The sequence below is a fragment of the Bison bison genome, unplaced genomic scaffold (genome assembly GCF_000754665.1).
Source record: "Bison bison bison isolate TAMUID 2011002044 unplaced genomic scaffold, Bison_UMD1.0 scf7180017864465, whole genome shotgun sequence".
In the NCBI taxonomy this organism is placed as follows: Eukaryota; Metazoa; Chordata; class Mammalia; order Artiodactyla; family Bovidae; genus Bison; species Bison bison.
The window spans coordinates 9,161,869-9,187,457 of NW_011495026.1; the positions used below are offsets into that span (position 1 = coordinate 9,161,869).

The 25,589-nt window shown below is 37.1% G+C and overlaps 2 protein-coding genes across 3 annotated transcripts in view; one reads left to right on the forward strand and one right to left on the reverse strand.

Annotated features, from left to right (window-relative positions):
- The window catches only part of NUDT6 (nudix (nucleoside diphosphate linked moiety X)-type motif 6), a 59,608-nt gene extending 47,353 nt beyond the window's left edge, over positions 1-12,255 (forward strand). The window contains exons 4-5 of one of the 2 annotated variants that reach the window (XM_010860269.1): positions 6,949-7,003; positions 11,566-12,149. In XM_010860269.1, coding sequence (XP_010858571.1) covers positions 6,949-7,003; positions 11,566-11,963 — 453 coding nt within the window. In that variant the 3' untranslated portion in view covers positions 11,964-12,149. Of the gene's footprint in view, positions 1-6,948; positions 7,004-11,565 lie in introns of both variants that reach the window. The other variant, XM_010860270.1, reaches the window with a different exon arrangement.
- A 168-nt stretch (positions 12,256-12,423) lies between these two features.
- FGF2 (fibroblast growth factor 2 (basic)) overlaps positions 12,424-25,589 on the reverse strand; it is a gene marked incomplete at its 5' end in the record, with an annotated part of 53,341 nt that continues 40,175 nt past the window's right edge. The window contains one exon of the mRNA XM_010860288.1: positions 12,424-12,632. Coding sequence (XP_010858590.1) covers positions 12,447-12,632 — 186 coding nt within the window. The remainder of the gene's footprint in view (positions 12,633-25,589) is intronic.

Sequence of the window (25,589 nt, forward strand, 5' to 3'; positions counted from 1 at the left end):
AACTAACCATTTGCTAACACTTGACGTTCCCCGAGTCACCTGTTCTTCTGTTATAGTACACATTCCTGATCCTGATGATGAGGTTTTCAGGCTAAAAAAAAATTAATTCCATCATGTTTTGCTATTTAATAGAAATAAAATCACATAAATGATGATCACTGTGATGACATAAAATATTTCCACAAAAATTTTCCCATACTATCATCTCCATTTTTCAGTAAAACTTTGAATAACTTTTTCATCATTACACAACTGAATGAGAATTTAAGCCTAGAGAGGAATCTGTTCATTAAAATAAAGCAAATGAAAACATAAAATGAATTAATACCTGAATTTGAGGGAGTCAGTAGTTATATGGCAATACCTATATATTAGGATACAAAACTTCACTTGAATGGGGTTTGTTTTTAGGGAGATAGTTTTTTTTTTTAATATATAGTACAGATGCCTTTGTCTGTTGCTGAGATTAACAATTTCATTCAATTCAGGTACCAGCAGTGATACTTTAGTAGTACAAGAAGAGAGGTTAGAACAAAAGTGTGAAGAAAAAGTATTCTGGAGAAAAGGAAGATGATTAAGTGAAGGAGCTAGAGTAATTTTAGAAGGTATGGCAGCTTCTGATAAAGTATGTGTATACAGTTTCTCACCAGGTACTAAAGGTTAGTTTCCTTCCTGGCTGGAAGTTCCCCTAGAAGGGATTTATGGCAGCTTCATTCTCAGAATGCTTCCCCTTTAATCTGATAAAGGGAATCTCAGGAAAGGCTTCTTTCTACATCTTGTTGTATCTTAGATGTCTGTGGTTTAAAGTCATCTTTATGCCATTCTGGTAGGTTGTGCATCCCTTCATCTGGGACTGCCCATAGCTAATTAAATCTCTAATAAGAAATGCTGTTCAACTCCTGTTGTTGTCTCTGAACTCGGAGGACATGGGGCCCAGACCTCTGCAAATGAAGCATCAGCTTTCTGATACCTTTGAAGAGAGGGCACAATGAAGCTTAGGTAGGAAATGCTAGAAAACTGCAAAGTGGATGTGACTGTTGCTATGGGAAGGCCCTGCCACTGCCAGAATGAAGCAACATGCTGAAGCGATACAAGACCCACAGGCACGTGGAAAAGGCACAGGAAGCAGACAGGAGGAGCTTTCTTTCTCCTTTCTTCCTCCCCCAGCTCTGCGGTCTGTTGGTAGAGGCTTAAGGGAGTCAGTTGGCAAAACAAACTGGTTAGTGAAGTCCCAGCTCTAGCATCACTAGGCAGAGCATGGAGGGTGAATTTGAAACTGAGGGACAGTAATAGCATCAACTTCTTGGAAACCACATGTGCTCACACCTCTGCTCCACCCCCAGGCCTGATTTCAGACTCTGGGGATACTACTCAACAACTGATGTGTTAACAAGCCCTCCAGGTGATTTAGGTGCATGGTCAAGTTTGAGAACCACCAAACTAGAGCATTGGGCATCCAGATTCTTCATTTGCTGATTTTCAGTCTTGCCAATGACTGGTTCTTTAAGAATAAGAAAGTACTGCTTCTCGGAATCTAATCATGATTCCCCTTATGCCTCTAGGCAGTTGGGATTGGCAAAAGTTAGAAACAAATTCACATTATATTAATATAAGACTTTGGTTTCTTTGTGGATTAAATAGAAGTGATACTCTTACTTAGGATTTTGATTTTTTTGTTATAACCAGATTTATCTAATGGAGTAATAAAATGTGAAAACTGAGTATTCTTATATAGCTCAATGTTGTAATAAAAAGTATAAAGTGAGATGCTGTTATATTAATTATAATGTAATTATTTTGGTTTTAGGTGGAATTTAAGCATGATAGCTATTGTTGCTGTTGTTGTTCAGTTGCTAAGTTGTGTCTGACTCTTTGCAACTCCATGAACTGCAGCATGCCAGGTGTTCCTGTCCTTCACTATCTCCCTGAGTTTGCTCAAACTTATGTCCACTGAGTCAGTAACCGTCTCATCTTCTGTCACCCCCTTCTCTGGCCCTCAATCTTTCCCAGCATCTGGGTTGTTTCCAGTGAGTTGGCTCTTCACATCAGGTGGCCAAAAGATTCAGCATCAGTCTTTCCAATGAATGTTCACAGTTGATTTTCTTTAGGATTGAGTAGTTTGATCTCACTGCCCAAGGGACTCTCAAGTCTTCTCCAACACCACAGTTAGAAAGCATCAATTCTTCAGTGCTCAACCTTCTTTATGGTACAACTCTCATATCCATACATGACTACTGGAAAAACCATAGCTTTGACTATCTGGACCTTTGTCAGCGAAGTGGTATCTCTACTTTTTGATACACTGTCTAGGTTTGTCATAACTATACTTCCCAAGGAGCAAGTGTCTTTTAAATTTGTGGCTGCAGTCACCATCCGCATTGATTATGGAGCCCAAGTAAATGAAATCTGACACTGGTTCCCCATTTTCCCCATCTATTTGACATGAAATGACAGGACCAAATGCCGTGGTCTTCATTTTTTGAATGTTGAGTTTTAAGCCAGCTTTTTCACTCTCCTCTTTCACCTTCATCAAGAGGCTCTTTAATTCTTCTTCACTTTCTGCCATTAGTGGTATCATCTGTCTATCTGAGGTTGATGATAGCTGTGCTATGCTTAGTCGCTCAGTCATGTCCAACTCTTTGAGACTCGGTGGACTGTACCCTGCCAGGCTCCTGTGTCCATGGAGATTCTCTAGGCAAGAATGCTGGAATGGGTTGCCATGCCCTCCTCTAGGGGATCTTCCCAACTCAAGGATCAAACCCAGGTCTCCTGCATTGCAGGCGGATTCTTTACCATGTGACTCACCAGGGAAGCCCTGATGATAGCTATTAGCCGTAAATAACTAATAAGCATATTTTCAGACATCTGAGCCGGTTTTTCTTTAAGTGATTCACTCCTCCCAGGCATTAGTGTCAAGCATGTCTTAGGGAGGAAAGTTTAACCTTCACTGTAAGCAAATGTACACTCAGACTCAAAGCTAAAATGATACTTTAAACATGTCCTTTCTCCTTTCCTACCCATACAGTTCTTTTACTGCTGCCCCATCACTGTCAAGACCTAACAGTGACTTGACATTGTAAACCTGGTGCTCAAGAGCTGAATTAATGGTAGGGACCTTTTCATTCATTCACTAAACATTACAGAGTTCATGAGTTTTAAGCACTAGGTAAATATCAGTGAACAAAGCAAGGTTTCTACATCTGGAGCTTATATTCAAATAGGTAAGATACAAATGGCTTCCCTGGTGGCTCAGTGGTCAAGAATCCACCTGCCAAGCCAGGAGATGCATGTTCTATCCCCTCATCTGGAAGATCCCCTGGAGAAGGAAATGGCAACCCACTCCAGTATTCTTGCCTGGGAAATCCCATGGACAGAGGAGCCTAGCAGACTACAGTCCATGGGGTTGTATAAGAGTCGGACACAACTTACCAACTAAATGAGATACAAATAATAAAATATATATAAAAGTGGTGGTAAATGTTATTAAGAAAATACAGTAGTAGAAGGAGAAAGAGAGTGATTGGCCTGCTGTACTGTGCATAAATTTCTCTGTGCCTGAGACCTATCACTCAGTTAATTTTCTAAGTACAGTGGCTTTGAATTCTGAAAAGTGAGAGCAGTAACATTAAAGATTAAAACAATGAAAATAAAAGCTAATGAGGTCTCTCTCTCTGAGCAACTCGGAGTAAGGGAGGAATGAGAAGGTCACATAGTACAAGAGGACCGAAAGGAATAGACTAGCAAGTCTGAACCCTTGTTCAGAGATTAGTTTCTGACTTGAAAGAAAGTAATGTTTTTTGGTTTTTTTTTTTTGGGGGGGGCGGGGGGCATTGCTGTTTATACAAATTCCTAGTTAGGATTTCAGCAGCCACACCCAGGGAAGATCTTGAAGCTAATCATTTGCTTAGGAAAACAGAAGATGTCCATGGGACTGGAAGAATAGAAAAAGGATCAGAAAACGAATCGTTCCTCTTTATCTATTCTAGAAACACTAAATTTGGGAGTTTTTCTTCAGGACAGGTTTAAAAGAAGCAGAGCAATTAAACTTGAAATAGCCTGAACAGAGAAAATACCTAACACTCTGTTAATATTAAGAATGCATTGAAAAGTTACCCTTTGTTGATAATGCCTACTTTTTGGGCTAGCAGTTTAGTGATAGATGGGACCACTGTACCTCATCCACACTCTCTTCTGTTTGCCACTCCTGCATGTGCGTGCGCACACCCACACACACACACGAACATCAGATTTGTAATTGGCAAATGTACAGGAAGAATTTATCACATTCACCATTCTTTATGATGGAATTACTCTAAATATAGTTTAAAATCCCACATTTTTATGACTTAGAAGGATAGTATGTAAATTTTATAGTATGTAAGTTTTTATAGTATGTAAATTTTTTACATACTATAAAAAATTTCCTTTTTATAGTATGTAAAAGTCAGATATGCTTCAGGAATTAGATGACCTCACTAATTCAAAGTAGGGAGGGATCATATACGTGAATGCTGGGTAAGACCCAGAAGGCAAAGAGGCACAAAAATGTCTGAGCAGAATATTTATTTTAAAAGGGAGTGGAAAGTTTTTTAAGATTAGCAGGGAAAAGTTCATGGAATTTTATACATGACGCAGAGAGATGTTTTGTATTCTTTTATTGGATAGAGAACAAAGATGAAAACAGATAATAAACTAAAAAATATTCAAAGCCCAACCTTACTCCTTCCTCAGTAATTTTTCCTCTGTGGACCAATATACTGGAAATCTTAGTAAATCACTAACAAAATGATAAATCTCATGCCAATCAGAAGATTCTAGATAGGGAACTCATAGGCAAGAGGTAGACAGACATCTGACACCAAACTAGGTGTTAGTTCAAATTCTCAACTCCTGGAGGAATGTCAGACTAAGCAACAGATTCTAATTGGTTTTATATAGAATGTTCCAATCAGAACTGAAGAAGAGATCAAAAAGTATATGAAAGCAGTGAATAGTGGTAAAAGATTAGTATGAAAATACCAAATCAACTTTTAAAATTTCTTAAGAGATGATTAGAATCAGATCACCTGGATTTTAACCATGAGTTTACTATGCACTGGCTGTGTCACTCCAGGTAAATTATTAAATCTTTTGTCCTCAGTTTCATCAGTTCTAAAGTGGGAACAATAAGCAATGAGGATTTACTGTATAGTACAGGGAACAATATTCAATATCTTGTAATAATCTATAATGGAAAAGAATATGAAAAAATATGTATATAACTCAATTACTTTGCTATACATTATATACTTTGCTATAACACAGTATTATAAATCAGCTATACTTCAATTTAAAGGAAAAAAATGGGAACAAGAATAGTTTCTCATGGGGTTACTGTAAATGTGTACAGTTCTTCTTAAAACATAGCATAGTGTCTGGAACATAGTGAACATTCAATATGTTATCTAGTATTTATTATTATTACTTACATAGCTAAACCCAGATAGTGGGAGTATTTTTTAATGTAAAAAAAAAAAAAAAAAAGAGGTTGAAGGCAGACTTATCCCCTCAATGATTGATTTTATCTAGAGCATTAACCAGGTTTTTCAAATCACGAAACTTACGCCTCTCAGCCTACCACTTAGAACTAACTGTAAGCTCAACTATTTCCAATTACTTACAATCAGGTCCAGGTGAATATTTTTTCAAAATTTGTTTCTGTTCTGGGGAAGCATTTGTTTGTCTCATAACATTTCTTTTTTAGAAGTAGAATTTATAGTGGTGAAGTTTAATATCCTAGCAGACAAAAAAAAAAAAAAGTCTGCATAGTTTCTATAGAAATGTAGCTTCTGGAACAATTTCAAAATGGAACCCCAATGACAGTGCATTAATGTTGAGATATACTTGGAGATATCGCTACATTAAAAAAAACATAATGTGCTTTATAAATTAATCTCAAGTCTGAGGCAGACACGGAAGGGTGGAAAGCCAGAACTCTGTACCCACATAATCAACAGTCTGTGGAAACCCTGGGAACCATGCCACTAGTCTCCAACCTAGCATAGTTGGGAAATGACACATTCTTTAAGGAGCTCTTGTCCAGGAAATGAGTGGGTCCACAAAGCACACCAGTAAGGTCCATAAACTTGTTTTATGAATGAAGAGTATGAGGTGTACTGGCTTCAAGCTGCAGCACCTTTATGAGTATGTTGTAATTTCTAATTCTTCAGTTTTTATCATGGTGATGGATTGATATTAACAGAATTCTAACAAGAAAAAATAATCATGTCAGCCATAAGAATATTGTTTCATACTACTGCAGAATGATTTTAAATCAAGTTTTCATATTTATCTCCAGTCCTAGATCAGATCTTCCCACCTGCCCCTCCCCACCAAGAACAGGAAATGGTGTATACAAAAAGCCAGAAACTTAAATCAATTTTATTCACACTTCCCAGGAAAGACAATTATATTTTTACATAAAATCATTAACACAGAGAACAAGAAAACTCTTAAGATTAATATATCTGATTAGACACACAATATAGAAAGTAAATTGAAAATTAAAAATAGCATACTTTAGTGATTACATTTATATATTTTCTACTAATTTATAGCAGCATCAGTAAGATTCATGTATTCTTTAATAAACTAGCAGCAAAAATTTTTAACTATACAAATTCAGTAGATGTTCCCCCCACTGTTTCACTCATACAGAATTTATCACATTAACATAAAAAAACCACTTCTATTTCCTAAATAAAAAGATAGGAAAGATTTCACAAGTCAGCAGTTTCCCGAGAGAAGAAAGGAGTGAGGAAGGAAGCTGAAAAAAATTGGTGGCAGTTACGAAAAAATAAATTCTCAACCACCTTGATCAATTATGGGTAGCTTCTGTGGCATCTCTATGTATGTGTATGTTAGTAAATAAGAGCTGTGTTAACTTTGCTTTCTGATTTAATACTACAGCTGAAAAACATGTGGAAGTTCCCAGGAGGCCTGTCAGAGCCTGGAGAAGATATTGGTGGGTATCTTATATATTTATAATTGACTTGAAAATGCTGAATAAATTTATGTGTTTACTTTCTTGCTCTAGAGCTGAGAATGAGATTTTACACTTTTTAATTGGTTTAGACTAAGTCAGAAAATTTCAAAGAAGTTATTCAGTGCTGATATAAAATTAATAGCAAAACTTAACACTACAATTTATTCCATTAGTATAAATAATACCATTCAGAGCATAACACCTGTTTTTTGGCTTAGGACTGCTTCTAGATAATTTGGAAATGAGAAACTTTGGATATACAGTTAAGGTTAGCATTAAGGGATATTTTGAATTTGACTAAAATTGTTGGAGGGTTTCCCTGGTAGGTCAGACAATTAAGAATCTGCCTACAATGAGGGAGACCTGGGTTTGATCCCTTGGTTGGAAATATCCCCTGGAGGAGGGCATGGCAACCCACTCCAGTATTCTTGCCTGGAGAATCCGCATGGACAGAGGAGCCTGGTGGGCTACAGTCCATGGAGTCACAAGAGTCAGACACAACTGAGCAACTCGGCATAACAAAATTGTTGGAACTTTACTATTAGAAAAATTCTTGACCATTTTATCACAAGGTTGAAGAGAACTTTTAAATGAAATGTGAAATATTTTAAAGGCAATTATTGAACAGTGGTGGTATAATTCTTCTGTTTATGGAAATTTTATCTATATTTTTTCGATAGTCAGAAAGCCAAAAGATGGTAACATGTCTCATGTGAGAAAGTCTGAAATGAGAGATAATTTCCTAGAACAATTTACTGAGCTCAGTATCTAAGGGAAGTTTGAAATAATCTAAGAATTCTTTATGTCACTGATTTTACAGGAAATCGAGAGTAGAAATTGAGTTTTCCTGTCTCTTCCTTAAACCATTGTGTCAGGCACAGTCCTTATCATAATAAATCAATAGATAACTCATTTCATACTTAACTATTTTTCTATGACTTTTTCCTCACTGTGTATATGTACCCTATTCTCTTTAGCCATCATTTATATGAAGGCAGTGCCCTAAATTATTTTTAAATGTATATATATATATACTTGAAATGATTTTTTTTTAATGTTCCACAGATGAAAATGTCCTATTTGTAGTATAGAGCCAACTCCTAACATCCTATAAATAAATTTCACTACAAATATATCATAGCAGATTTTGGTTTTTAGGTGCTCACTGACCTTTAGCTTAGTCTTCCCTAGGTCTTCTGTTGAAATAAAAGGATTTTGTAGTAGTGCCAGTGCTGAAAGAAAAAGCCATTTACTCTAGAATTCCTGGTTATCTCACACTATCATGTGATATGAGATCATGTGAACTGGTTAAGTGTCTGTTTTACATCCTTATCTAATCCATACTGGGCAAATAGCAGTCTATAGGAAGTTTGTATAACTTCCTCTTCTGAACCTTGCCTTCTCAAATGAATAACTTTTTTTTTTTTTCTTTCAAATGAATAACTTTTTTCATTTGAGTTTTCATTGATATTCTGAATTTCAGATATATTTAAATGTAAATAAACACATTTCCACACCATGTAAGTAAGTACACTTTAGGTTTGAGTGTACTCCAGAACATTTCAAGTCCATATAACTAGAAATTCACTACTTTTTAAAAATACTTGTGGTTATAACAACAACCCACCTAGTCAGAGATTGTTTTTAATGCCTCCAGCCACATGGAATTAAGAAAAAAGCAGCAACTGGCATTTACCATATTGCCTAGGAGTAGGAAAAACTGAAGCATTGCCTCAGAAGTGATAAAACTCTGAAAGCAGCTAGAAATGATAAGAGACATAGAGATCTGAAAGACCATGTCTATGTAGAGTACATTTCTGTTTTGTAACAGTATAGTAATAGATTACTCTTAATGATGAAGCCAAATCAACCAGGAATTATTTATTTTCTTTAAACTCTGTTTTTAGGAAAGTATGTAATAGGACTGCCGCCATCATAAATGTAACGTTCATACTGGCTGTTAAGCAGTAAATACTAGTTAAAATAAGAAGCTCATTTGTTTGGAATCCTTCATTCTTTGATAAGTATTAGGTAAATGAAGCAGAGTACAAAAAGGTATCTATGCTGCTGCTAAGTCACTTCAGTCGTGTCCGACTCTGCGACCCCATAGACAGCAGCTCACCAGGCTCCCTCGTCCCCGGGATTCTCCAGGCAAGAACACCGGAGTGGGTTGCCATTTCCTTCTCCAATGCATGAAAGTGAAAAGTGAAAGTGAAGTCGCTCAGTCGTGTCCAACTCTTAGCGACCCCATGGACTGCAGCCCACCAGGCTCCTCCATCCATGGGATTTTCCAGGCAAGAGTTCTGGAGTGGGGTGCCATTGCCTTCTCCGAAAGGCTATCTATAGATAGGTTAAAAACAGAAGCTGCCTTTCTGGGGGGAAAAAAATCTCATTAGCACTAACAGGAAGAGAACTCCCTGTATAGCCAAAGGTCTGTAAAGCAGTGGGGTCTGTTCAGAGCTCATCAGTGTACCAGAGTGAGGGGGAGACACCAGGAAAATCCACATTCTGCACAGTTTTTCCTATTATTTTATTTCAACCTAATCCTGTTATTAAATATTACAAAATAGAAGTAACAAATATAAACTCCATTTCAGTACTGTCCTTTAACTAAATAAAACACTATGATGTTTTTAAACATCTTTCAACCAGCAAAAATAAAAACAAAACCCTCTTGGTTTTCCTATATTCTTCAAATCTATAAAACCGTTATTCAGTTTACTTACAGTACATTTAAAATAATACCAGCAAATAACGCACTTTACCTAAATTAAAATTTTTAATTCATCATAAAATCCTTGGAGAAGAGATTTCAATTTTAATATAGAAGGGGTTGGTTCCTCTAGATCTAAAAGCACTTATTTGCCCATTTAATTTTTAGTCTAGTTAATGACATCATGATTCAAGTTAAATGGATCAAACTATCCAGGCAGTGCTGATTTTGAATCAGCTGCTGTGGTGATGGCTAAGCCCGGCAGATTCACTCACCAGCCCCATCCTGTGCTTCTATAACATACAAGCAGGCTAGACACAGGAACTAAATGTTAAACTCTTGACTAGTGTTATTAAGAGCTAAACAAGACCCCCATGGTCATTTTAAAATGTTTAAAGAACTTTTTAAACATTTAAACAATTTTTAAGTCAGATCAGCAAATGACATGTAAAATTTAAGACTAGTGCCACAATCTGTAACAAACTTAATACAAGTTTTTTAATACAACAAAAATTATTTTTCTTAAGCCAAGTTTTCCTTTTCTTAACATATATTTTTCTATATTTTCAGTTTAAAAATATAATTTCTAACCATGTTGATTTGATCTTTAGCAAATCTCAATTAAAAAGTTCGTTCACACAGAATTCAAATATGGTAGACAGATGTCATATTTTACACACTACTCTTCCTGTGCTTATTTCCAGAGCTGTTATTAGAAAAAACACTGCAACATTTCTTGTTTACTTGCTCTTCCTTGCCTATTCCTCACTAGCAGGACTACTGAGAAGCCAAATACAGTTTACAACCTGACAAACAAGAAAATGAAGGCATTAAAAGATATTTAAACAAAAATCTATACTTGTGGCAATTGTGAAACTTCCCAGAAAATAGACAAGGAAGGCAGCTTTTTTAGGGCTTTTCATAAACACTTTGGGAGACAATGACAGCATCAGAAAATTACAGAAATCCCAGGTAGGAGGTTCATCTGGATATTTAGAAAGAGCAGCCACAAAAATAAGTTAATGGCAATAAAAATCCTGTCCTAGAAATTTGCATATTATTTAAAAATCAACTTTATAAAATGTGAAAAGCCTGGTAATATTATAAAATTCTGTAAATTGCAAGTTTTTTTTTAAACTTCTGATGACTGTAGCATTTTGGTGTTGGAAGAATGAATCCAAGTTCTTTGAAACAGCAAGAAACAAAGAAAATGCCAGAAATTACCATGGTGGGATTCCACTGACAGAATAACTAGAAGAGCATAACAAAATGGTTATAACGAAATCCGACCTATGACTTCAGAGGCCTGACAGTCCCAGGAGAGACCAGGGATGATTTGAATCATTTCCTAGTTCTATATATTCTGCAGCTCTACAGACTTTTGTAAAGAAGAATGGATCACTTTTTCTTACTTCAAATGTTTATCAGTTTAGGCAGTTTTAATGGATAATCAGGAACAAGATAATAATGAAAAAATATACAGGAATATTAACTACAGCTTTGCAACCTATGTTTTCACCTTTTGGGAAATAAAGCAGGAAGAATTTAAAAATATGTGACTCCCAAAATACATATATATAGATGGGTAAGCTTGCAAGTAGAAGCCAAAGAAATATTATTTCAAAAGCTTCTTAGCTATACAGTGGTAAGAAAATACTTTGTTTTTTCAGGATGTCCAGAGGACAGAGTTTACAGGGAAAGCTTTCTTTTCTTAGGGTAAATTTTTACCTTTTGAATCTTTACATAATAATGCTTCCTTATCTGAAAGTCTTTGATTAAATTTCTAAAAGTATAATCATTATTGATTTGTACATTTTCTTTTATGTAGGAGATACAGCAGTTCGAGAAGTTTTTGAAGAGACTGGTATAAAATCCGAATTCAGATCCCTCCTGAGTATTCGGCAACAGCACACCCATCCAGGAGCTTTTGGGAAGTCAGATATGTATATTGTCTGCCGCTTAAAGCCATATTCATTCACCATAAATTTTTGCCAGCGTGAATGCTTAAAGTGTGAGTGGATGAATCTCAGCGATCTAGTCAAGACTAAAAATACGACTCCCATAACAAGCAGAATTGCAAGGCTGCTGCTGTATGGGTACAAAGAAGGGTTTGACAAAATTGATCTGACCATGGAAGAACTGCCAGCAGTTTACACAGGCTTGTTCTATAAACTCTATCACAAGAAACTGCCAGACAATTACAAAACTATGACAGGAATGGATTAAATTCATATTTACATGTTTTTAAAATGTTTAAGTAAGTTGTACATGTTTAAGTAAGTTGTACATGTAGATTAATGTGTGCCATATTATAGGAAGTAGTGGACATTTGGGTGAATAACTAAATATGACTTTAATTTTCTAATGTCTATAATTTCCATGAAGAAAACTTGTTTGTACACATTTTAAAAGCCTCTTCAAATGAAGCAACTGTATGAAAGATTGTAGCTTTAAGTAAGTTTCACTGGATAAAAGGAAATGCTGTATAAAAAGTGGAAATGTATACATTTTCCAGGAATTTTTGCTGTTATTGTGTTTTTTCTTTAAAAAAAAACTAAGGCAATGGTTAAATATTTTACTCTTAGATAAACGGTTATCTGAACAGTTACCCAAACTGAGCAGCTCACTGTACACATTTTTCTTTTTTCATTAACACATTTCTGAAATATACCTCTTCATGTAAAATGAGATCAGATGCTGCCATTAAGATCAGCTCTTAGCAGACATTGGAAGAAAAAGTATAGCTTTCTGCCCAGGTCCTGTTTTGGGTCCAAGTTTATACTGCCCAGTTCGTTTCAGTGCCACATACCAACTGGAGTATTTCCTTGACCGGTAAGTATTGTAGTTATTAGACTCCAATCGTTCAAAAAAGAAACACTCGTCTGTAACACATTTCTGCAAAATAAAGGAAAAATTAGTAGTTGTTGTGATACTTTCATATTAAATATTTAAAGAAATAGTACACAGTGCTTTGGGTTCAGCAGGACAGTCAAACTAGCAAGACTCAACAGGCCAAAATCTGACACAGGTTTCTTATTCTGCAGAAAGATGTGGGACAGAACACAGCATGTCAGCAGTACAACTTGAAGCACATCTCTTTGGAGGAGCAGTCCAAGGACCATCCTGCAGCCTCACAACGGACAGGTCAGATATTGGGCAGCAAAAGCACCCAGGTGGTCTAAAAACGACACTGGCACAGAACTAAAACATCCCATGAACAGATTTTCAGTGGTCTCCACAAAGGATAAATCCAGTAACAGGAAGCACGAAAAAGTTAGGGAAACAAACAAGCAATGGCTTTCGCTTAGGTATTTATGGTCCATCCATCTCTAGTACCAGAGAAGGCAATGGCACCCCACTCCAGTACTCTTGCCTGGAAAATCCCATGGATGGAGGAGCCTGGTGGGCTGCCATCTATGGGGTCACACAGAGTCGCACACAACTGAGCGACTTCACTTTCACTTTTCACTTTCATGCATTGGAGAAGGAAATGGCACCCCACTCCAGTGTTCTTGCCTGGAGAATCCCAGGGACGGGGGAGCCTGGTGGGCTGCCATCTATGGGGTCGCACAGAGTCGGACACGACTGAAGCGACTTAGCAGCAGCAGCAGCAGCATCTCTAGTACTGAAACCCATGGGTAACCTTCCCATAAAGAAGAAGGGTTTTAGTAATACTTTACTCAAAGAAACAATTTATTCCTTAAATTATGTTTTTTCCTAGTGACTAACACTGATTCTGAGGCATAAAGAGAATAATTTATTGTGCAGAAAACTGCCAATGTATATAATGCCAAAAAATTGTACTGGAACATTGTAACACGGTTAGCATTTTCAAGGGCTTCCCTGGTGGCTCAGTCAGTAAAGATCTGCCTGCAATGCAGGAGACCTAGGTTCGATCCCTGGGTTGGGAAGATCCCCTGGAGGAGGGCATGGCAACCCACTCCAGTATTCTTGCCTGGAGAATTCCCATGGACAGAGGAGCCTGGTGGGCTGCAGAACATGGGGTCTCAAAGAGTCGGACACAACTGAGCAACTAAGCACAGCATTCTCAAAACACTAATAGATAATGAGGAATAAATAATCTAGACAGTCTCTTGTGGGAAGGGCAACTACTCTGCCATTTTACTTCAACAGTTTATTAGAGGAGGTGGAAAATAGCTAGATTTACAAATAGTGAGACCTGGAAATAATATTCCAAGTTATAGAGTCCAATAGGCTGTTGCATTATTTCAGGTAAATGTTCAAAAATCAACTTCATAGGGCAGCACTGATGATATTTACTGACCTCTGGGGGGAAAAGTCAACAAGTGACTTACTCAATTTAAGAGAAGAGAAGAAAAATTATATTTTATGTTATAATTAGTTAAGTAGGGTAGGATGATAATTTTATATAGAAAACCATATAAATTCACACATATGTCCACATATAAATACAACATGTGTACACAGATACATGACATAAACCTATGGTTTTGTATTATGAGCATACCAGATTCCAGCTGATTTCTACATACTCAAATCTAGGAAACTTGAGGTTTAGGGAAATCCACATTCAAAAGACTTGAATCTTTTCCCAGATTCTTTGGTTCTAAGATAAACAGAGTGGCATAAAGTGTGAGAAAAACATGTAAGTACAGCAATGAAAAGAACTGGCATGATAATCAGTGTTCTAAAAGTAAAGTACTGAAAAAGCCCTAAAAGTGAATATTAGCTCCTTTAGTCAGCTTCTAGGGATAAGAATTTTACTTGGCTTGTTCTGACTACAGTTAACTTTTATAAATTGAAGTGCAAATTTATCTAGTTTGGTCATCTTTTGCAACTAAGAAAACAACTTCAGACTTTCTGATGCAAATAAATCACAGGTAGCCTTACAGAGAAGCAGATATTGCACAAGGAACAGCTGTATGATACATAGGACTATCTTGGGGTTTTCAAAGAGATTCAAATGTGATAACAGTGGAATACATATACTAACGTGAATATTGTATAGCCAATATTTTCACTCTACGTTTCATGAAATTATCGTGCTTCATGTGTTAAAGTAATACAGGTTATCTTGTCATTTTTGAGTGCCAGCAACAAACATCTTCCTCTTCCCTATTCCAGGTTTGAGATCAGAAGCAGAACAGTAGAGTTAAAGGAAAAGTCATGTAATCATAAAGATAACATGAAAGGTCACCATTGAGATTTGGGCTAATTCCCCAGAAGTAGACCTAACCCACATCAGTTATCCTCAGGATGTTGATAAGCTCATTTTTTGGTGTTCGGTTAGCCTCAAGGGTGTGTCACCTATAATGTTTCGCCAATGGTTTATGTACCATACCAATAATATATGCCTTCTCAGCCAACTGCTAATATTTTAGAGAAAAGGAATGATACCAGGGATTAAGTGGATAATACATCATGGAACCCACAGTTTTTTAAAACAGAGGTTTCTTGTTCTTTTACACAGAGGAGAAAGAAGGAAACTGTGCATCTGTGCCAAACGTTCAGACATGTAAGTTTCCTAAACTGCTGCTCTGCACTTGAAAACAAACTCCCATCTTTGTAATGGGTAGCAGGGCCAAAATTCAGTCTCGCTAAAACCAGGCATTTAATATCCCATTTTAAGTGATTTTCAGTCCTTCCATTCTGAGTTTACAAATTCTCTTCACTAGCTGTGATGTCAGTATTCCTGTTAAAAATTGATGCAATGTAATTTTTTTTTAACTTTATAAACATATTTACAGAGCTTTTTTCTTATACTCAATGTTTAACTGCTCACCATTTCAAACTTAAGAGAAAAAGAAAAGCGACATCACAGAGGCAGTAGATAAGTAGCTTCTAAGGGCTTATACAATTTGTTCTTCAAGGCCTTATTTTACATAGGCGCAGGAGCTAGGAAATCCCTAAATTCATGGTTATTGGCCGCTCTCATGCATAGCATTTTATTTACTGTGTCAGCCGAAAAGTTTGTTCAGGTTTTCATACCATATTACAGAAAAATCAAAATGAACTTTTTGGCCAACACAATATTATACTCATTGACAAATGAGGAATCCAAAATTCAAGGCTCTTAGTAACTTCAGATTGTAGATACCCTTTGCCCATGTATCTATCAGATACCTTTTCATCAAATTTAATTTTCCATTTTTTAAAATTTAAGAATAGTTTGGGGACACAAAAAGCACATAGTTCAAATAATGCATTTAATCATTTAACATATATTTTCTTCTAGGCACTGGGAACAAATAAGGGGACAAATCTGAACAAGGTTCCCTCCCTTTTTGCTGCTCCAGTTCTCACTGGTGGAGATATACAATAAACAGCATAATTGAGTAAATTATATGATAAAGCTGAATAGGATAACGGAAATGGTGAGGGGTACACACTAGGTTGCAGTATTAAATAGCAAAGTAACAGTAAGCTCTGGTATTTGAGCAAAAATTTGAAGGAAGTGGGGTTAACCCTCCAGATACCAGAGAAGAGCATTAAGCAGAGGGAAAAGCCAGTGTAAAATCCCTTCAACAGAATCATGCCTAGAGTATGAAGTGCAAGAGGGTTAAATAAAGCAGAAGGTTTGGAGGAGAAAAGGAATAGGAAATGAGGCAGAGAAGTAATGAGATACAAGAGTCGTAGGCTATTACAAATATTTTGGCTTCTATCCTGAGAAAATGAAAAGCCACTATAGACTTTTGAGCATGATCTGATCTATTTTTCCAGGATTACTCTGGACCAAAGGCAGATGTGGAGACACCTGTTGGCGGCTTGCTCAGGAACCTAGACAGAGAGGGAGGCTCGGACCACAGGGGTGGCACCAGAGAGGATCAGAAGCTGTCTCCTCCTGGATGTGTTCTGCAGTAGAGTTGTCAAGAGTTAACCTGACAGATCAGATGTTCAGGGTAAGAGATACAGAGAAGTCAAGGATGGCACTGGCATTAGTGCCCAGTGATGGGCTTGCTGAGATGGGGAAAGCTATGAGTGGGGATGGGTTTTATAGGGACAGATTTGGAATTCAGTTTTGGACATGTTGAGTTTGAGATGAATAGTAGGTATTCTAGTGGAGAAAAATGTTTACTGAGCACTTACTATGTAACAGACATCACTTAACCTTCTTTCCCTTTTACTAATGCTAATAACCACAGAATTGGAACTTGAAAAGTACTAATTTATTTGAAAGCTAGGAAGTGTGTTACAATAATTTCAGTAAACCATTATTCTCAATTCTAAAAGGTATGGAATCTAAAAAATGAATGTAGATGTACATGTATGAGAGTAATACAAATGTATCTTGTGTCAGTGGTAGACCACACCTCAAGACTTTCCTGAATGCTATGTACGTGAACCAGCATAGCTTAGGATCTTAATAAGATAAGGGACTTAATAAGCATTTGTTGATACTGATGTGATGCTAATGGTTTTAAAGATGTGCAGGCTGGAAGTTTGACCCCTTGTAGGAATCTAAATAGCAAAGAACTGAAGAGAGTTTGAAAAAGCATAATCAACAGTTTTTAATAGTTTGATTTGTATTTCATCTAGACATTTTTAAATTTCAAAGTAAATTAAAAGACAGTGAACCAGTGTGAGATATTTACACATAATGAAAAACTAATTGCAGGAGATGGGAGGAACCAGGTTTCTCGCTCTTGGAGTAGGTGGCTATAGACAAGCCAGCATGGAAGGCTAAAGTGGTTCATGTGATACTGGTGGATTAGGGTTGGATACATCAGCATGTACTCATTTTTTAATATAAAACTATACACATAGTTAAATACGGAACTGTTCATAGATGCCTTGCCCTGTCAGGTAAGGCTGCCTAGAAGCAAACACCCAGGTCTTGGTTTCTAATACCATTTTCTAATGGTATTAGAAGGAACCAAGCTCCTTAGAGAAATAGCTCATTCTAGGCTGGAGTAGGGAATATACAAGATGAGCCTAGAGCACTCTTAGAGGCCATAAGATAAGGAAATACTCAAAAAAGCCCACGTTGTTTAGGGTATGTGAAAGAGCATGAGAGCCAACTGAAAAAGCTCCCAGTGGTCAAAGCTGAAACAATTTCAAATACACAGCAAAGTTTTGGATTATAACCCAAAGCATAAAATTAAATACCCATGCACATATACTGATATAAATGATTAAATAAATAAATGGAGAATAGACAAATTTCTCATACAAAAGAATTCCAAATAATTTATGTAGCTACTTCCTCAAGGATGGAGCATAAACCCCACCCATCCCCACCCTCCAATCTCTTAAATGTAGATTGTGTATAGTGACTTTCTTCCAAAGAATACAGTACAGAAAGGGGTGAACAGGAGTGACTTTACAGTGGAGACAAACACTACCTCAGCCAGGTGATCAAGGTTAATACTATTAGTGATAAGTGATACAATGAAAATATAGCACTTTACCTCTGTGATCTACCTCCCAAACACTTATAACCCACGTCTAATCAGTCAAACCCAAACTGAAAGACCTTATTTGACCAGTACTCCTCAAACTGTCAAATCAAAAAAAAGGAAAGTCTAAGTAACTGTCAGGGTGTAGAGGAGACTGAAGAGACAGGATGACTAAATGTGGTATCCTGAACTTAATCCTGGAACAGAAAAAGAACATGAGGTAAAACTAATATGAATAAAGTGTGAACTTTAGCTAATAATGATCAATATATTGATTCATTAGTTGTGACAGAGGTACCATGCAATGTAATATGTTAATAGGAGAAGCTGGGAATGGAGTATATAGATGCTTTCTGTATTGTATATTCACAACTTGACTGAAAAACTAAAACTATTCTAAAATCAATATTTTTAAAACCTGACCCTAGCGCTACAGTGTGACCATAATAAGAGCATCTTTCAAGTAACTAAATTTAGTGACTCTTGTTACACCATGATGGATAAAAGCATCTCATTTATTTTTGTGCTCTAAAACATCCAGATACAGATCATTTATTTATATATACATATCCACTTCATTTCACCAGACTATAAATGCCGTATGGGTAGAGATTGTCTTCTGATCCCTCCTAGTTTTTAACAATTTTTAAGCCTTCAAACAATCTTAAAGCCCTGGCACACTTTAAGAAAGAAAAAAAAAGAACTAGAGTAAATTCTCCTCTCCTTCCCCCTCACTCCAATCTCCTGTCCTTACTTACATATTGGCCTCAGAATTCTCATGCACTTCTGTTAAATTGACCCTTAGGGCCGTTCCACCATGCTGTTTTTTGGATTATTCATTCTTTTACAGTACTTTGATGTTGCAGTTTTAACTTACGAGTCTGCTCAACATGAATCCAAAAATGCTTTTGCTTACCCCACTTCTGAGAATTAAAGACAGACATTATGTCAGTATCAGTGTTGACTATTTCAAAACAAAATAAGACACACAGAGTGTGGAAAGTTAAAAGTAAATTTAATCTTAATATTGTAGTATGTATGTAGCCTATGTAAAATTTTATATGATTGGTTTCTAAAAAAAAGCAGTAGTTCTTAATATGTAGTAGTGTTTGCATCTAATCTAGTGTTAAGTGTCAGTTGCTCAGTCATGTCCTACTTTTCAAGACCCCATGGACTGCAGCCTGCCAGGCTCCTCTGTCCATGGGATTCTCCAGGCAAGAATACTAGAGTGGGGTGCCATTTCCTTCTCCAGGGCATCTTCTGACTTGGGGATCAAACCCAGGTCTCCCACACTGCAGGTGGATTCTTTACCATCTGAGCCACCAGGGAAGCTTTTTATCTTTTAAAAATGATTTTAAAGAAAATTAAAATGATATATATTGCTCTTTAATTACTGCATTTTTCTGACAAATTTAATCAGTATATTTTGCCAATCTAAGTGAACCCTCAAAAATCTTTTCCTTTACTATGTGTGTAAATTTCATTTCATTATAAGGCCCCCTATTTGATAAGTGAAAAAGTATTTTCCAATAATTAAATGTGTATCCTCAGATAATATAATTTTTGCATATTTCATATGGATCAACACAGGTCAAATACATTCTAATACTAAGTTATTTTGTTTAGGTTATCACAATATATCACATAATATAGAAAACAACATGCAACTTTCTAGCAGATAAAGATCAGGCAAATTTTTTCATACCAGTGCTAACACTGAGGTTTGGTGATTTAAACTTAAGATCGCAGTTAACCTTATTATATGCAATTTTTGAACACTGAAGAAATCAAATTCTAATATTTGTTATGGGCTTCTGTTGCTCATAGCAACAGAATTTATCTTGCTATGGAGTGGAATAAGGAGTCTGTTGTGTATTAAAGAATACTCAACGTCAGCCTTAATTTATGCTTTGGCAGATAAATTTAGTTACTGCTTGTACATTTATATTTTCTAGCTTCGAAGAGGAGGAAGAAGACCCTTAACATGTGAAGATGTTGGGGAAAAAAATAAAAAAGGTACACAACTTAAGTCTTGTTTTTATACTCTCAACTGGTGGTAGTCAACCTAATGTGACTCCTAGAAACTAAAATGTTTTATTGTCCAGAATGCTCTTTCTGAGGCGAGGGAAACGAGTTTTATAAATCTGTGTGGGAATCACACACAGGGGGAAATGCAGAAGAACCCAGGGATGGATGTGAAATAGGGCCCCGTAAAAGAAGAGTGGAAAGAATTATGCCTTTGGCAAGTTCAAGTTCATAAACCCAGTGTCTCTACATAATAAGGAACATCTGCATCCCCACATGATGGCTACTGGTCACAACCTTGGACTTACATGCAAAGTCGTTTTGCTTTTTTTCTTACATGTCCAGTAGTCTCTGGGAAGTCACCTGAGTGGGTCCCCAGTGACATCCCTAGCTATGGGATGTCTCACCATCAGTGATTCATTTCAACCCAGTAAATGTTGGTAAGATGATATTAATAGCCAAGGGTCAAGACTTTTAATTTCGTATCTAAAAGCTGCTGTTGACAGCTCAATGCCTATGGATCTGGCTCCAAGAATTATGCCACTTACTGAACCACCTCCTTGGTTTGGGAGTAGCGACACTTACTTTTTCATCTGAAAATTGACTCAGCCCACCCAGACTAATCTGAAAGAGGATGGCTGTTGAAATGCAAGGCAGAAAGCCATACAAACTGTATCGTAAGACTAGAGATTAACTCATGAACTTGGCAGGAATAGCTTCTAGGATGGGAGCTGGAACAAATGGATCTTGGCTGGTGCCATTCCTCAAAGAAAATCGATAAATCCTGAATTTTCCATTTATGTGTAACAACTGTGGCTTTGTCCCTACAGAGTTTGTGGTAAATATCTGAGCATTGCTGATTTAACTCTTGCTATACCAATCTAAAGGAAGTCTGTTGTATCAGGAAGAATTAATTTCTGTCCAAGGGGACAGAAATATATTTAAGACTAAAAATGCTGTGACCATAAATATTGTGAAAGGTCCTGCTTATTAACTAAGGGAGACACTAGAAAACACTTCATTTTAGAGTAGTTTATGCTTCTGATGGTACAGAAGCAAGTTTGGGACACTTAATGCTTATTTACCAAGAGAAGGAGTCAAAATTCTCTGAATTCTAACTTGTAGAGTATTCTGTAAGAATGAGAAGAAAGCTCAGTTTTTAGGTCTAGTGTCATAAATTTTCTCCTCTTTTATAACCCCAGTAGTTTCAGAGATGCACTGTAGAGTAGCTTCTCAACCTAAATATCCATCAGCAGATGAGTGGATAAGGAAGATGTGGTATATAAACACAATGGAATAGTACTCAGCCATAACATAGAATAATGCCATAGAAGCAACATGGATGGACCTAGAGATTATCTTACTGAGTGAAGTCCATCAGACAGAAAAAGAGAAATACTACATATCACTTATATGTGGAATCTGAAAAATATACAAATCAACTTATTTACAAAACAGAAACAGACCCATAGACATAGAAAACAAACTAATGCTTACCAAAGGGGAAAAAGAATAAAGAGTTTGGGATTGCCAGATATAAGCTACTGTATATAAAAAAAAGCAACAAAGTCTACTTTATAGCACAGAGAGCTATATTCAGTGTCTTATATAATCTATAAGGGAAATGAATGTGAAAAAAATGTGTGTATGTATGTGGTGGTGGTTTAGTCGCTAAGAAGTGTCCAATTCTTGCAACCCCAAAGACTAAACTGCCAGGTGCATGTGTGTGTAAAACTGAATCACTTTGCTGTATACCAGAAACTAAAACATTATAAATCAACTAAATTTCAATTAAAAAAAAAAAGTTTTCATAAATAAAGTAGAATAGCTTGTTATCATCACTTTAGATAATTATAGAGCCTTTTATCATTACAGATGAACCTAAGTTCCAGCCTATGTTCTCAAGATAAATAACCCCTCCAGTGATGATCTTACAGGAACACCATGATTACCAGGTTACTGGATCTTCTAATCTCAATAATGGAAAACCACAGGGTAAGAATCTGAAGTCACTCACTGAGCCAGACTGAGACAGACATAGCAAAGTCTGGAGCTTTGAAACCATTTTGACTAGTGTTGTCCGTAGTTAAGACAGAAGCTAACGTTGTCATCTCCTTTCTTATCTCCACCACCGTTACTGTCTGGTGGTAGCCAAATCAACACTATTACAGAAGACAAAGTGATTCGCGCTGTGTGTGTCTGTCACGTCCTGAGGTGAAAATACTGGAGTTAACCTTAGATTCACTGTCCTGGAAATATTTAACATGCTACTTCAGTACATTCCCAAGTATTACATCATCCCTTGAGTTGACAACAGGCTTGTAGCAAGAACAGTGGAAGACATGCAAGTAGTCTTCATTGCTATATATATATGTTTTTTTTTTTTTTTCCGCCTAGGAAAGTCCATCTATTCCCCTTATTTATCCACTATATACTGATGACACCGAGGTCAACACAGACTTCTAAAGTCCAAACCCATAATTCTAACTGTGTAGTTACACATCTTCACCTGAATTTCTCTTAGACAGCTCAAACTAGATAAGACTAAATTTGAACCTGTATTACCTTTTCCTAGAACTTGCTCTTTTCTTCTAACCCCTTTCTCATCTACCTCTTCATCCAAACTGGAAACCCAGATGTCATCTTTGACTTTTTCCTTTATTCCAGTCCTAAACCTGATCAACTTCATTGCTCCATCCTGTTATTGCCAGATTCTTATCACTTGCTTGGACTATTCCCATAGCCTTCTAACTGCTCTGTCTCCACCAGTCCTGGCCCCCTCCAGTCCATCCTCTACATTGCTGCAAGAGAACTTTCTCAAATTCAAATATGATGTGTGTCTTCTTAAAAACACTTCACAGCTTCCCACTGCTGACTGCAACACGACACATTAGATATTTCAGGAGGCAGTTTACCTGCCTCTCCAGCCACATCTCTTCCCTTCTACCTCGTACTGCCTTTGCACCTTACACTCCCACAGTAGTAAACGGTACTTCTGGAGAGACTCCTAGTAAGCTTCCTGCATCCATGTCTCTGCATGTGCTGTGTCCTAAAATTACCCATAACCCAATCTCCATTCAATCCTCTTATAGGTCATCTTCCCCAATCTAGACACATTTAATCACTTCCTTTCCTATATTACTATGCATCCATGCAAGATAGAAAAGGAACATATCAATCCCCTTACACGTTACTATGCTATGCTATGCTAAGTCACTTCAGTCGTGTCCGACTCTGTGCGACCCCATAGACGGCAGCCCACCAGGCTCCCCGTCCCTGGGATTCTCCAGGCAAGAACACTGGAGTGGGCTGCCATTTCCTTCTCCAATGCATGAAAGTGAAAAGTGAAAGTGAAGTCGCTCAGTCGTGTCCGACTCTCAGCGACCCCATGGGCTGCAGCCTACCAGGCTCCTCCGTCCATGGGATTTTTCCAAGCAAGAGTACTGGAGTGGGGTGCCATTGCCTTCTCCTACACGTTACTACAAATACTTATTTACAATTCTGCCTCCCCAGGACTGCCACTCATTAAAGGCACAGGCCATTTGGCATTCAGTTTTATCATCCTAATGCCTAGCACAGTATCTAGTACACTCAAGTGAAAGTGAAAATGAAGCCGCTCAGTCGTGTCCGACCCTCAGCAACCCCATGGACCGCAGCCTTCCAGGCTCCTCCATCCATGGGATTTTCCAGGCAAGAGTACTGGAGTGGGGTGCCACTGCCTTACACTCAAAGACACTGACTATTCTTGAAGACCATTCTAAATTTTTATTCCTTTACAAAAAGGGAGAGAGAAAGCACCTTTACACCTAGACTTTTATCCTGCAAAAATCACAAACATAATATCATGATAAATATATCTTAATCACATGATCACTCAGTGAATATTCTTTTTCTCTGTAAGTATGTTTCAGTCCCTTCAGAAATCCAAAGATCATGTACAAATGACCAAGAGGCACATGAAAAGATACTCAACATCACTAATTGCTAGAGCAATAAGGTATCACCTCACATCAGTCAGAATGGTCATTAATTTAAAAATCCACAAACAATAAATGCTAGAAGAGGGTGTGGAGAAAGGGGAACCCTCCTACACTGTTAGTGGGAATGTAAATTGGTACAGTCATTATGGAGAATAGTATGGAGGCTTCTCAGAAAACCAAAAATAGTTACCATATAACCCAGCAATCTTACTCCTAGGCATATATCTGGAGAAAACCATATTTCAAAAAGATACACGCCACTCCAGTGTTTTGCAGCACTATTTACATAGCCAGGACATGGAAGCAACCTAAATGTCTATCAACAGAGGAATGGATAAAGAAGATGTGGTATGTATATACAATGAAATAGTACTCAGTCATAAAAAAAAATGAAATAATGCCATTTGTAGCAACATGAATGGACCTAGAGATTGTCATACCGAGAGAAGTAAATCAAAGACAAATATCATTGCTTATATGTGGAATCTTAAGAAATGGTACAAGTGAATTTATTTTAGAAGTAGAAATAGAGTCACAGGTGTAAAAAACTGATAATTACCCAGGAGGGAGGGATAAATTAGGAGATTGAGAATGACATGTACACATATATAAAACAGATAACTAGTAAAAGCTTCCCTGGTGGCTCAGATGGTAAAGCGTCTGCCTACAGTGCAGGAGACCCGGGTTCGATCCCTGGGTTGGGTAGATCCTCTGGAGAAGGAAATGGCAACCCATTCCAGTACTCTTGCCTGGAGAATCCCATGGATGGAGGAGCACGGTAGGCTACAGTCCATGGGGTCGCAAAGAGTCGGAGACGACTGAGCAACTTTACTTACTTACTTTATAGCACAGGGAGCTCTACTCAAATCCTAAAGACCTATATGGGAACAGAATCTTAAAAAGAATATATTATGTATAACTGACTCACTTTGCTGTACAGCAGAAACTAATGTGACATTGTCAACTACACACCATTAAGTTAATTAAAAAGAAATCCAAAGATCTTCACTCAGAAAAAAAAAAATCAAAAACTATCTGTATAAGCTCAAAACACCTAATAAGTATTGTTAGATCCCTTCTGTGAGGAAAGTTATAGAGAGCTTCTAACTGCTACTGGTATCATGGCTGAGGTTTGTGTATACACACACTTTTAAGTACATGTCTTTCCTACTCCCGCAATGACACAAGTAGGGTCTGTGTCTCTTATACTGCTCTGTTTCCCTGCATCATTCCCCACGCAGTCTGGTCAACAGACATGCAATCCCAGTTGTAATAATAATGGTAGAAGTTGACAGAGAACCTGCATTAATGGAGAAGATACTAGCCAGGAGTGAGGACCCTGGAGTGGCAGTGATAAAAAGTTCAAAAGTCTCTGCTCATAAATGAGCTTGTTTATAAGTGAGAACAGGAGGAGGAGGTGAAAATCTGGAGCACTACTATGTATAAGAGACCCCGATTTTGGCACTTGA